We start from the raw sequence: 12,171 nt of genomic DNA on the forward strand, positions 1-12,171 counted from the left end.
TTTTGGAAATTGAGTAGAAAGCAGTTTCAGCCTGGAAGGTCGCACAAAAATAGATAATTGAATGATTTGGAAGTGTGTTGGCAGTCAATGTAAAGAATAGATGATTTGAAGTAAATGGGCAAACGCTACAAAGTTTTCAAATTACTGTCGTTTTGTGTTCAGTGATGGCTGAAAATGTCACTGATGGAGAGATTTCATGCATAGTTTACATACAGCTTATATGAACTGGCAAACGACATATACTTTCTTCATTGTGCCGGACAGACGGATGCTCGTGACGTGGAACCCAAAGAGGTGGAATACTCCAACATTGACTTCTCCAGGTGGAGCAGGAAGAGTCCCACAGCGGCAGAGGATATGCAAGAGACCACAGAGACGGAGTATGCTGAGATTAAGAAGGATGAAACAGAGGACGGACAAGACAATGACAGAGAGGAAGGTGACAAGTTGGAGGGCAATGACGAGGAGGTGGCGATGATAGGGGAAGATAAGGAGGCAAAACACTGTTCGGTTGCAAACGGGGAGGATGTGGCAGATGTGGCAGTGCACTCCAGTGTAAATGACATAACGGCTGAGATTTGAGGTCTGCTTGGTGATTTCACATAAACGTCAAACAACATGCCATACAAACAGACAGCAATCATCACATTAAACAGAGGATGGGGCGTGAGTTAGAGATGTGGTCTTTGTGCAAACTAGCTTTGGTGTCCAACACAGAATTTATTTGCTTTGTATCAGGTAGAATTAACAGCTTTATGCAGTAGCTAAGCTTCATTACTTTTCGACAGTACATTATGATTTGAGAAATATATGCAGCTTAGATTGCTTGTATATAAACTGGAATCTAATGTGTCAATACTGTATAAAGTATAAAATATAAAGTGCACCTTTGCGTTTAAAGCCACTATGTATGACTTTGAGGTGCTGGAGGTACAGTCCAATTCTGTGAAAATTTCCGACGTGCTTTGCAACACCCTTATGTTTGCTAAGTGCAGTTCTGTCCCTCAGGCTGGTGCTCTGCTATGCTTTGCACGTAAATAAATGCTAACCCTGTGCATAGAGAAAATGTCCCATGTATTTATTCTTTCACTTTCATTTTTTCACTTCACTTTACACACCACTTTGGTGAAGAGACTTAAATTTGCATGAATTTGCATGACTTTTCATTTGAAGAGACAAGAATTAAACAATAAAACAAAGTTTTTTTTTTTTCCCTAAAATTTTAAAAATACTCTCCAGGTGAGTACTTGTTGTTTCTGTTTAACAGGTAAAAGATTACCTAAGATAACTAACTTGGTGTAAACTGAACATTCAGTGACAACGAAGCCTTCTCAACCTCAATGACACTAAGCCTCTGTGACCAATACGGAAGCATATAGCAACTAATTTGACAGAACTGCAGAACCCACAGTACAGATGTTGCACAATATACAAATACAGAAGTGCTTTTCAAGAGACTAAAGTAGAGAAAGGGGATGCATGTAGATATTCTGCAGGACTTTAATGCATTCATTATTGGCAAGCATAGTTTTCCACACATGAATATTCTTCAACTATCATCATTCAACAGGCATCACAAATATTAGCCAGCAATATTCACCATTCACACGTCACACTTTACACGGTACGTGTGGTGCATTATACTTTACAAGTGAAATGAAAAACTAAATTGGACTTGCTGAGTCATAAAAATGTCTGCACAGAGAAAATATACTGTTGGTATGTTGATTTGTTTCTCAAGAGGACCAGAATTTTTTTGTGCAACCATAAACTTCCCCTTTTTATCAGTTCACGGTCATTAAGGTGGTACAGAAAAACAAGAATTATTTACTTTTCTTTCATTATGTAGTGTTGAAGGTACCAAGTCCCAAAAGGGTTAGGGTTAGCTGATACATAATGTGACTATAACTGACTGAAGTTGAGGCACAATAGGAGCAGCAATACTCTGCATCAATGTTTTAACACAAGAAGGAAAAAGCAGAAGAGTGATGAGAGGAAGAGTCTATTTAGAGAGGAGTCACACTGAAGAGATCACTGTGAAGAGAAGAGAGCAGGGGAACAAGGCAAACCGGTAAAAACACAACATTTACCTTATTTCTTAAATGTATTTCTAAATGAAATCTATGAAAGTGAATGATTATGCCTGAACACATCTATGACATTGCTTTTTTATATTATTGGTTTTGATTGAGCTGTATGGCACACCGTAGTAGAGAAAGTCTTGGGCTAAAGATAGACAGGCGCATATATTTATTGTGCAGAGCTGTTGTTGCACTGTTGTGAAGGCTCCCCTGGGGAAACTTGTAGTAAAATTTATACACATACTAAGTACAGAATAAAGTGAACATGCAACATCCTGGATTAAGGTCTCTGCTGTCAGCTGTAGAGCTGCTTCTGGTCCAGTTTGAGTAACCAAACTTCCTGCTTGTTTGTTTCCCATGTATTCTGAATCCAGTTCAGCTTCTGACTAAGAGACTCTGTGCAGGATGAGACTGACTGTCATCAAACATCTAATTAGGATGTGTGCGCTCATCTGGACGACTCTGCTCTTTGCTGTGAGAATCAACAATGCTTACACAGGTACAGTGTGCCACAATTTACCTTTTAGGATAAATATTTACCTTTGAAAGAATGAATGATTCATGTGCCAAAGACAAATCCAGAAAAATATGGAAAAGCCTTTATTTAGTAATTATTTCATTTTCTGCCAATGGCTCTAATCAGGAAATTGGATATAGTTGTCACATATATTTGATATATTTGTCACACATTGCCACAAATAGCTTTGATTAGCCTGATTTATTATCAACATCAATCCATTTTCTATTTAAATTGTCTCTTTTTCCATTTTTGTATTAGCAACTGCATCTCCAAGGGAAACCCCTAAAATCACACCAGAGGCTGGACTCTGTGTTGAGATACGCTGTTATTCTACTACTGATTTTGGCTTCACTGTGGTAAGCACAGTTGGGTACAAATGTGAACACAACTGCACTGATTCTGACATAATACTCCGCTTGAAGAACACCAGTGCACATGCCCAGTCTGGGTTTGGAGTGTCACTGTTGGATCGTAATCTGAGTCAGACGAACTGCATCATCATCATCACTGACCTCACCAAGTCAGACTCTGGATCATATCAGCTCACAGTCCTGAATGGAAGAACGCAAGGATCCACATCTCATGAAACATTTAGCGAAACAGGTAAGAACCACAGAAACTGCTGTATGTTCTCTGAAGATGTTGTATGAAAGTCTGTAAACTCTTGATGTGCTATGAAATAATGTTCTTTGAAATAATCAAATAACAGTAGATTACTCTATTGGTCATACTTGAAGTGAACAATAACCTTCACACAACACAATCACTTCCCCTTAAGATCTGTTCCAGAAGCCCACAGTGAGGATTCCTCCTCTGACAGAGGGACAGCAGACCACACTGACCTGCACTGCTCCTTGTCTCTGCTCTGGATCTGATCCTGAAGTCACCTGGATGTGGAGAAGGACAGGAGAGAATGGCTCTCACATCACAGGAAACGTCACCGCTTTCAAGACTGACAATCTGACTGTCACACAGAGATGCCGCTCAACTTTGACCTTTCACCCTTCAGTCATGCACCACGGCACTGAGGTCGTCTGTATGGTCAGCTTCACAGGTGGCATGACGACAGAGGAGACGGTGACTCTGAATGTGAACTGTGAGTAGTACTTATTGTATTTACTTTTACTTCTGCAAACACAGAAATAGATGCTCTCCCAGCTCACTGCCGGTGCTCTGAAAGTTGTGTGCTTTGTCATGATTTGGAGGCAGTATATCATCTTGGACTCAATGTGAGTAAAAGCTTTTGAAAAAGTGATCAGTTTTTCTTAAATGTTCTAAGGTACTGGACTTTATACCTCCTGTTTTGTATCCTGTGCCTGGATGGAGGTCCCCAAAGTACAAATTAGGTCAAGTCTGCCATAACTTGCAAAAGCTGACCCTTCCATATCCATGTGTTTTGACATATTGCCTTTGTCTCTATTGTCATTTTGTCTCAGATGTTAAGAAACTTAAAATCACTGTTGAGAAAGGTGATGCTCTTAATCTGACATGTAGTGTTGCAAGTTCCCCTCCTGCTCTAATCACGTGGACTAAAGTTAGCTCCAACAAAAACCTGCACGATGCAACCAAAACAGACCTGGAGGATGCCCATGAAAATGCTCCTCTTATCACCCCCAACGACCACCTCAGAATGTAATAACTCAACTCATACCACTGTAATAAATAAGAATAATCCCAACTCCCTCTGGGTAAAGTCCTCTCCCTCCTCACCCTCTACCATATTTCCATTAGTTAAACTCAGGTGTCAGTATTCGCCTGCAGAAGAGGCATCCGCCCAAAGACTGGTTCATGGAAGTGCTTATGTCGTCTACACATACATGTCTGTGTTTGTTTTTAAGTTAAGTTTTTTTTTAGTTTGTTTACTTTATTAATCCCAAGATTTGGAAATTGCTTCTCTGCATTTAACCCATCACTGTTGAAACACACACACATATGCAACATGCAGTGAAACACACACAGGAGCAGTGGGCTGCATCAAGTGCCTTGCTCAAGGGCACATCAGCCAGCTATTGGGGGGGGGGGGAATACTGATCACAAGCCGCTTCTCCAACCTTTAGGCCACGGCTGCCTGGTTGTGCTGATCCTGAACAGATTTATTTCAGGCTGCAGTAATGCCACTGCTTTTAGGTCTGCTACTGCCGAAGTGCCTTGTACAGTCAGAAAGTTTCTAGTTGTTTCACTATCGGGTGTTTAAAAAGTGGGAATCTTTGAATTTAGAGTAGAAAACAATCTTTTTTCTTTTTTTTTTTTTTAGTATATGTGGCCTTTTCATGGTTTAGCAGCTTATGACTTCTGGACCACTCAAAGAAGAATTTTCACCTGCTTGAAAACAGATGAGGCAAACCCCTAGCACTGGCCAACTCGCTTTACGACACCCACCAGCTAAAGCATTTAGTGGTGGTAAGAATCATTACAAACTGCATTGTCTGATTAATTCTTTTTTTTTTGTCTCAAAGATGTCAAAAAGCCTGAAATCTCTGGAATGACCACTGTAAAGGAGGGTGATAGTCTGAATCTGACCTGCAGCGTTGCAAGTTTCCCACCATATGCTATCACATGGGCTAAACTCGGCTTGAACGAAATCCTGAACGATGAAACTGGAACTGACCTGCACAGTGACGCTGGGACGGCTGGGACACTTGTCATCCCTAACATGACAGCAGAATATTCCGGACAGTACATATGTACTGCAAAGCTTCTGAACAACACCCTGACCGCAGAAGTAAACGTAACAGTGATACGTAAGTACACAGTTCTGTTCTCACATAGACAGTTTGCATTGTATTCTTCATTATCAGGTATTTAAACTTTGAATATCTATGAATTTAGCTTCTAAATCTCCCTAAATTCATGCTGTATAAATTTTACACCACTGTCTTTAAATGTACAGCAAAGTCTGAAACAGCTAATATTTTGAATGTATGTGGGTCATTATGGTGATGGTATGTGCAGATCTTTTAAGATCTTGTGCTCTGACTATCAAAATCTCTTTACTATTTGTTTTAGGATTGGGTTTGTCAGCCTCAGACTGAAGCCGTATCTTTCCGGATATAAGAAATTGCATTGTTTGATAATTTGTTAAATTTTTTTTTTCTCAAAGATGTGAAGAAATCTGAAATAACTGGAAAGAGAACCCTAAAGGAAGGTGATACTCTGAATCTGACCTGCAATGTGGAAGATTTCCTTCCATCTCTTGTCATGTGGACGAAAGTCCCGTCCAACAAAAACCTGCAGAGCAGAACTGAAACTGACCTGCAGAACAACACTGGAACAGCCACTCTTGTCATCCCTAATGTGACACCAGACCACGCTGGACAATACAACTGTACAGCGAAACACCTGAACATGACTGTGTCTATATATGCCATTGTAACTGTAACTTGTAAGTCAACTTCTAAGTAGACTGACTCTATAAAAAGGAAAATTGCCATCCTACCTTCTCTACAATCATCTTATGCTTTATTTGATGTTTTGATTGTGTTTCTTTACAGCGTATCCCAAGATCCTAAACAGCTCTGGATGCATAAGTCAGTCGAAGGCTCTTACCTGTATGTGTATCAGTCAGTGGTTTCCGTTACCCACCATCAAATGGCCACTGATAGAGAACCACACTGAGTACTCTGTCATTACCACTGTCTCAAACCACACAATCAACAGCACCATCACGCTAACTGCAAAAGAGCAAACTTACACCGTTGTTGAGTGTGTCAGCCGCAGCGAGAATGGAGAAGTAAAAGAGAACCTCATCATAACCAAAGCAGAAGAAGACGACGACGAAGGTAACTCCTTACACTTTAAATGTTATTTTCTCTACTCGCCAATCTAAATTGTACAGGAAACCCATGAAACTAAATGTGCTGAAGTACACAGTAGAACAAGAAGCAACAGTGGCCTCAGATTTGTTTGTTTTTGTTTTGCTCTTCTTCTTTTCTTTTTTTTTAGCAATTTGTTTCTCTTTATTCCAGATCAGTACGTGAAATTGTTAAGAACTGTGACACAGTTGGAAGTTGTCATTGCATTTTTGATTGGCGCTCTTCTTTCTGCAATCTTTTGCTGTTTGGTGAGACAATGCCCCAGGTACACTATGAAGTTCTCATTCATGTCATTATATTACTTTTTTTTTTTGGTTGTTTATCTGAATTCCAGACTTTGTTCGTGGATAATGTTAGTTTGCAATTCATAGTGGATGGTAGGAATAACATCTTAAATTGTATACCATGCTTTGGAAAATGTTAGCAGTGATGAAAGTACATTATTTATCAATTGGAGTAAGTGGGCCAAAACCTGGAACGGTCTTTAAAGTTTCTTCAAGTGTGTGAGATGAATCATCTTTGGTTGTTATTTGTATGTTAATGTTTGTCGCTGTTGCAATTTCTCCTCAGAAAAAGGCAGAGGACCCACGAAAATCTGGCTGAGACTCTGGAGATGGTGACGAGTCACAAAGAATCACTGGTATTTATATTTATACAGCTCATCATTTTATACAGTGAAGCCTTTATGTGCAGGATTTGACTATTGTGACACCTAGTGGTAAGGCTGAAAAAGACACTGTAAACAGCAGTGCAAGCATTTTAAGAGGAATTGAAGCTTCTTCATGCTGAAAGAGTCATTTGAGGTGAATCGAGCATCTTATCAGCATTGCCAATTATTGGTGATATAGCAGCTGACGACTGACTGCTACGATTTCTGTGTTATACCCGACAGGTAGATGCTGGTCAAGAAGTGGAAGATGATCAGGCCTTCCTCCAAGAGGCAGCTGAAGCAGGAGAAGCTGTGTCCGTGGGCAAACCAGACGTGGAGTACTCCAACCTTGATTTCTCTCTGATTAAAACACAGAGTCCAGCAGAGGCAGGGATGACACAGGAGACCACAGAGACAGAGTACGCTGAAATTAAAAAAGAAAAAGCAGAGGCGGAACAAGGTGGAGAGGGCAGAGCAGAAGAGGAGGTGATGGAGGGGGATGAGGAGAAAAAACAAAGTGGACCAGATCAGGAGGAAGGTGAGGAGGATGTGGCGCTGTATTCCACTGTGAAGGATATAATGGATCAGATTTAAGGACGGTCTTGCTTAGTTGTTTTGAGGTTACTTGTAATTTGTTCTGATGTGATGGCTTCTTGCTGTCCTGTAATTGTCCTGTGTGCAGTTTCTGCAGCAGCTTTCAAAAGCCAAGCTGAGCCTGTGGTAGACCTCAAATGACAGAGACTTTCTTTAACTTTAAAGTAGTATAACTCATTTGGGGAATCAGCCATGAGGCAGCATTGACCACTGTACTGTAGTTAAATACATATTACATGTACAAATCGTACATAATGCACATAATTCTAACCTATGTGAACATTCATCAAAACATACTCAAATGACTAGAAAAGGTAAAAATTTGTTATGATTGTAACAGATGAGTTTATTTTGCTCTATGTATGAGGTAACAACGGAGCTCAGAGAAGAAGAGTAGTTTGAATATAATGCTATTTTGTCTTTATTTGTATATTATCTAAGTTCATGCAGTGTTAAAGCATTACAGTAGTTAGGCATTTTGGTTAATCACTTCCTTCCTCAGAAGTAGATAAGAAGATAACATGTCTGTGCATTAAGTATGGAGCTAGAGCAAGCAGACAGTTAGCTTAGCTTAGCTTAACATAAAGGGAAACAAGGCAAAAAAAAAGAGCCTGGATAGCCTGGCTCTGTGTAAAGTTGAAAAAATCACAATTTGTGGTTTAAAGACCGTGTGGTGTAACTGTGCAGACAGCTGGTTGCCTGGGAACTTCACTCGGATGATGGACTGTCAGAAAGTCTGAAAGTGTAGAGTGAATGTTTTTTTTTATTTTGTTCAGTAAAGCATATATTGGAGAGAACTGATTCATTAACTTAATTAAAATTAACTGTTCGTAACTGAGTATCAATACAACGCATAAATATCTTGAAACACAAAACTGCAACTTTTGCTGTCAAATAGACGGGAAATCATGGTGTGAGAGGATGTGAGCCTAAAATAACATCTGAAACATGAACACGTGACTTTTTGCATACTGAGTTCCTCTTCAAAGAAATGAAAGCAAGGCCGTCTCACTCATCTTGGCTCCTAAGGTCCTCACGTACCATATGCATACCTCCCTCAACTTCATCAATATTACTTTGTTCCTCTTTATTGGTAATGCCTTTATAATAATAATAATAAAAGAAGAAAATGAAACTCACACTGTTGATTGTGTTTTCTGTGTATGAACATTGAGAAAAGGAAGCCACATCCAAAAAAAAAACAAACAAAAAAACCCAACAACAATCAAACTAAAAAAACAAGTCTTTGTACCTAAATTAAAAAATATGTAGTCTGTCATTTAATGTTATTCACTTGAGCCTTTTCAGATCTGCCACACTTAAAAAAAAAAGGGTTTGGTTAAGGCTTTGGATGTGATGTATTTATATCGCATCATTTTTGGGGGGCATTTTGCCTTTATTTGTGACAGGAAACGTAACCACAGGGTACAACTATCTCTTAGGGTACATCTCAATTCTCTTAGGTTACATCTTAATTCTCTTAGGGTACATCTCAATTCTCTTAGGTTACATCTCAAATCTCTTAGGGTACATCTCAATTCTCTAAGGGTACATCTCAATTCTCTTAGGTTACATCTCAAATCTCTTAGGTTACATCTCAAATCTCTTAGGGTACATCTCAAATCTCTTAGGGTACATCTCAATTCTCTAAGGGTACATCTCAATACTCTTAGGTTACACCTTAATTCTCTTAGGGTACATCTCAATTCTCTTAAACTGCAGCCACGTTTTCTGTCACGCAAGGAGAAATTGAACGAGGAAATGTGTTTTGAGAGAATTGAGAGACCCTGTCCTCTGAAGCATCACGTGAAGCAGCATCTGTGTCTGATGACGGCAGCACAGCTGGATCTGCTGCTTAAAAGGGCCAACATATACCATTATATTCACGAAGGCTTGTAACCACAACGTAAACTTTTTCAACACGTGAAGTGCTGTAGTCTATAGGATCGAATGGTTCTGATTGTGGATGTTGCGGTAATGTGGTAAAGCCTTAACCCTCCAGCAATCAGGGTGCCCAATATCTCATCTTCAATGGTGTGGGCAGTGAGGACAAAAGGAGTTTGCATTGTTAATAAATAGATTTCTTTTAAGGTGGTTCATGGCCATACTGAATTATAGTTAGTAACTGTGTTTACTAGTAAAGATCTGCACTGTAATAATAGTACTACTACTAAAAATAATGTGAGCTGTTTTAAAAAATTGAAAAAGTTAATATAACATGTTTGTTTATGCGCTTGTATATGTGTGTGCCTTCTTGTAGGATTATGCATGAATGCGTGTAGGTTTGAATATACGCACAGTATGCATGTATGTGTGTGCAAAGTGATTTTGGATTAAGGTTGAGCTAACAGGATTAGAATGTTCGCTGGCTGGACAGACCCCTTAAATAGATCAGCCTGACGCTGCTGGTGCTTCAGAGCTGCGGAAGAATCAACATTTGACGACTGAGAACAAATATTTGAACCAACCACAGGGCTTCTTCTCCAGATCTGTTGGTAAGTGTGTGCCACATTTACGTTGAAATGAAACTTTGCCTTGCCAGGAAGTCAGTTTGATTGATATTTGAATCAAAGAAAAATAATCAGACTAAAACATTCTTATTGATAACAGACAGCAATACAATTTCAGTTTAGGATTTTTACATAGGCCTGAGCTTGTGGTACTTATTTCTATAACTAAGGTTGATTTGATGTTGTTGTTATACCATTGACATTTGCTTATTTATGGTGTTAAATTCAACTGTATTAGTGTTATTTTTCAAAGAATGAATTTTACCATATTAGTGTTATTATAAAAATATATGTCATGATATTTTGATTAAATATCTCATGCTGTTGCAACCTTAATGTAAATCCTCAGTCCAAAGGTGCTCATGATGTCCACCAGTGGTAAAGGAGCAGGTTTCCGTTGACAATACAAATATAATTCATGCTTTCAGAGTAGGTCGGGGTGTTACGTGGTTGCTATTGCAAAGCTGCCAGTTATCTATATTTTTATAGATATGTCTGATGTTGTCATGCCCGTTGTTACACTTGTCATTATGGAAAAGTCAGTTTTAAAGCTTTGTTTGCAATATCCTAATGTTATGATGTTTCTGGAATTACATGATTGTAATTTTTATCTTTTCACAGAAATGGCTGATGTGTTCAGGGGCCTGAACCTCCTTGAGACCCTGAAAGAGTCCATAGAGAGCAATAAGTTATCAGATGTGAAGGATACAGTGGAAGATCTCCTGATCAGCAGGATCAATTTAGCTGTGGTGGGGGACCGTGGGGATGAAAAAGCCACCTTTATGAACTCCCTTCGTGGCCTCGGCCCTGGGGATGATGGAGCAGCTCCGTCTCCATCCCCTGTTGCCCCAGAGGAAGTGGCAGGCTACCCTAACCCTAAACACCCTGACTTCCGCCTGTGGGATCTGCCACCGGTCCCATCCACCTCTCCATTTGAACCCGAGGGATACATGGATAGAGTCAAGTTCCTCCGCTACAATGCCGTCTTCATGACATTCACACAAACACCCCACCCCAACAGTGTGGAGGTGTTCCTGGAGGCCCGTTCACTGCAGCAACAAACCGTGTACTTTATACTCTTAGCCTTAGCAAAAGACACAGACAAAAGCCTAGAAGAAAAAAGGAAAGCCAGTCTGGAAGTGCTGACATCACAAGGTGTGGTACAACCTAAGGTCTACCTGGTGAGCCCTTCCACTCTGGAGAAGTTGGACTTCCCTGGCCTGTTGGAGGACATGGGAAGAGACCTTCCAGAGATCCGGGCCCACGCACTACTCTTGGCTCTACCGACGCTGACCTCCAACCTGGTCATTCAGAAAAAGGAGGCATTCAAAGCACTAGTGTGGGCAGCTGCCTCTCTGTCTGGCGGGGTGTCAGCTATTCCTGTTCCCTTTGTGGCCTCCATGGTGGATTCAAGCATAGCAGTGCGGATTCTAACCAAAACACAGTTATCTCTGTGCCTGGACAATGAATCGGTTGAGCGACTGGCCCGACAGCGAGGCATGGAACCCATGAGCCTTAAAGGGCTGCGAACTTGTGTGCTGTCAGTGGAGGTCACCAAAGGAGAAGTAAAAAAGCGGCTGGCGGCGGCAGAAAAGGACTTAGCCACAGCTTCGTCAAAGCTAGTGGAGATGGCGATGCCCAGACATGCCCGCTCCGTCAGCCGCTCCTTCACTGCCATGCTGCAAGCCTTAAATGGCGCCATTGATGAAATGGCGGCTGATGCTGAGAAGATAGTGAATGCTGCTCTTGGGGAGGGGAAGTGAAGTCAAACATTTTACTGTTGGTTAATGTTTCCTGTTTATGTATGGTTTAACTTAACTTTGATGTTTTGGGCTTTAAGAAATGCACTATTTCTACAATACCTCAAATCTTTTTGTACATTTTCTGTCTTTATGATAAGTTTGAAATACTAAAGGACACTAAATACTGTGCAAGCATAGATTCCGCAAATGGATGTAAAATACTGTAAGCTGCTCTGTGCCAGATGAAAAGACTTCACTCACGC

The 12,171-nt window shown here is 40.3% G+C and overlaps 2 protein-coding genes across 2 annotated transcripts; both read left to right on the forward strand.

Annotated features, from left to right (window-relative positions):
- Positions 1 to 1,730: 1,730 nt before the first annotated feature.
- LOC121609867 (hemicentin-1-like) lies at positions 1,731 to 8,795 on the forward strand. The gene is made up of 10 exons (XM_041941592.1): positions 1,731 to 2,071; positions 2,456 to 2,580; positions 2,860 to 3,204; positions 3,380 to 3,697; positions 5,058 to 5,342; positions 5,702 to 5,983; positions 6,093 to 6,380; positions 6,567 to 6,678; positions 6,984 to 7,053; positions 7,306 to 8,795. Exons 2-10 carry the CDS (start codon positions 2,487 to 2,489, stop codon positions 7,654 to 7,656), a joined length of 2,145 nt encoding a protein of 714 aa, XP_041797526.1. The 5' UTR covers positions 1,731 to 2,071; positions 2,456 to 2,486; the 3' UTR covers positions 7,657 to 8,795.
- Positions 8,796 to 10,086: 1,291 nt separating this feature from the next.
- Positions 10,087 to 12,070, forward strand: irgq2 (immunity-related GTPase family, q2). Its single transcript, XM_041941599.1, has 2 exons — positions 10,087 to 10,151; positions 10,788 to 12,070. The coding sequence occupies exon 2, from the start codon at positions 10,790 to 10,792 to the stop codon at positions 11,927 to 11,929; it is 1,140 nt and encodes a 379-aa protein (XP_041797533.1). The 5' UTR covers positions 10,087 to 10,151; positions 10,788 to 10,789; the 3' UTR covers positions 11,930 to 12,070.
- The last annotated feature ends 101 nt before the right edge of the window (positions 12,071 to 12,171 follow it).

Source organism: Chelmon rostratus, chromosome 8 (genome assembly GCF_017976325.1).
Source record: "Chelmon rostratus isolate fCheRos1 chromosome 8, fCheRos1.pri, whole genome shotgun sequence".
Classification (NCBI taxonomy): domain Eukaryota; kingdom Metazoa; phylum Chordata; class Actinopteri; order Chaetodontiformes; family Chaetodontidae; genus Chelmon; species Chelmon rostratus.

Bases quoted from the DNA above. Each gene is read 5' to 3' on its own strand.
- LOC121609867 (XM_041941592.1), top strand. From the start codon at position 2,487: ATGAGACTGACTGTCATCAAACATCTAATTAGGATGTGTGCGCTCATC. The intron at 5,343-5,701 runs GTAAGTACACAG...TTTTTCTCAAAG, and splicing joins AGTAAACGTAACAGTGATAC to ATGTGAAGAAATCTGAAATA. The intron at 6,679-6,983 runs GTACACTATGAA...ATTTCTCCTCAG, and splicing joins TTGGTGAGACAATGCCCCAG to AAAAAGGCAGAGGACCCACG.
- irgq2 (XM_041941599.1), top strand. From the start codon at position 10,790: ATGGCTGATGTGTTCAGGGGCCTGAACCTCCTTGAGACCCTGAAAGAG.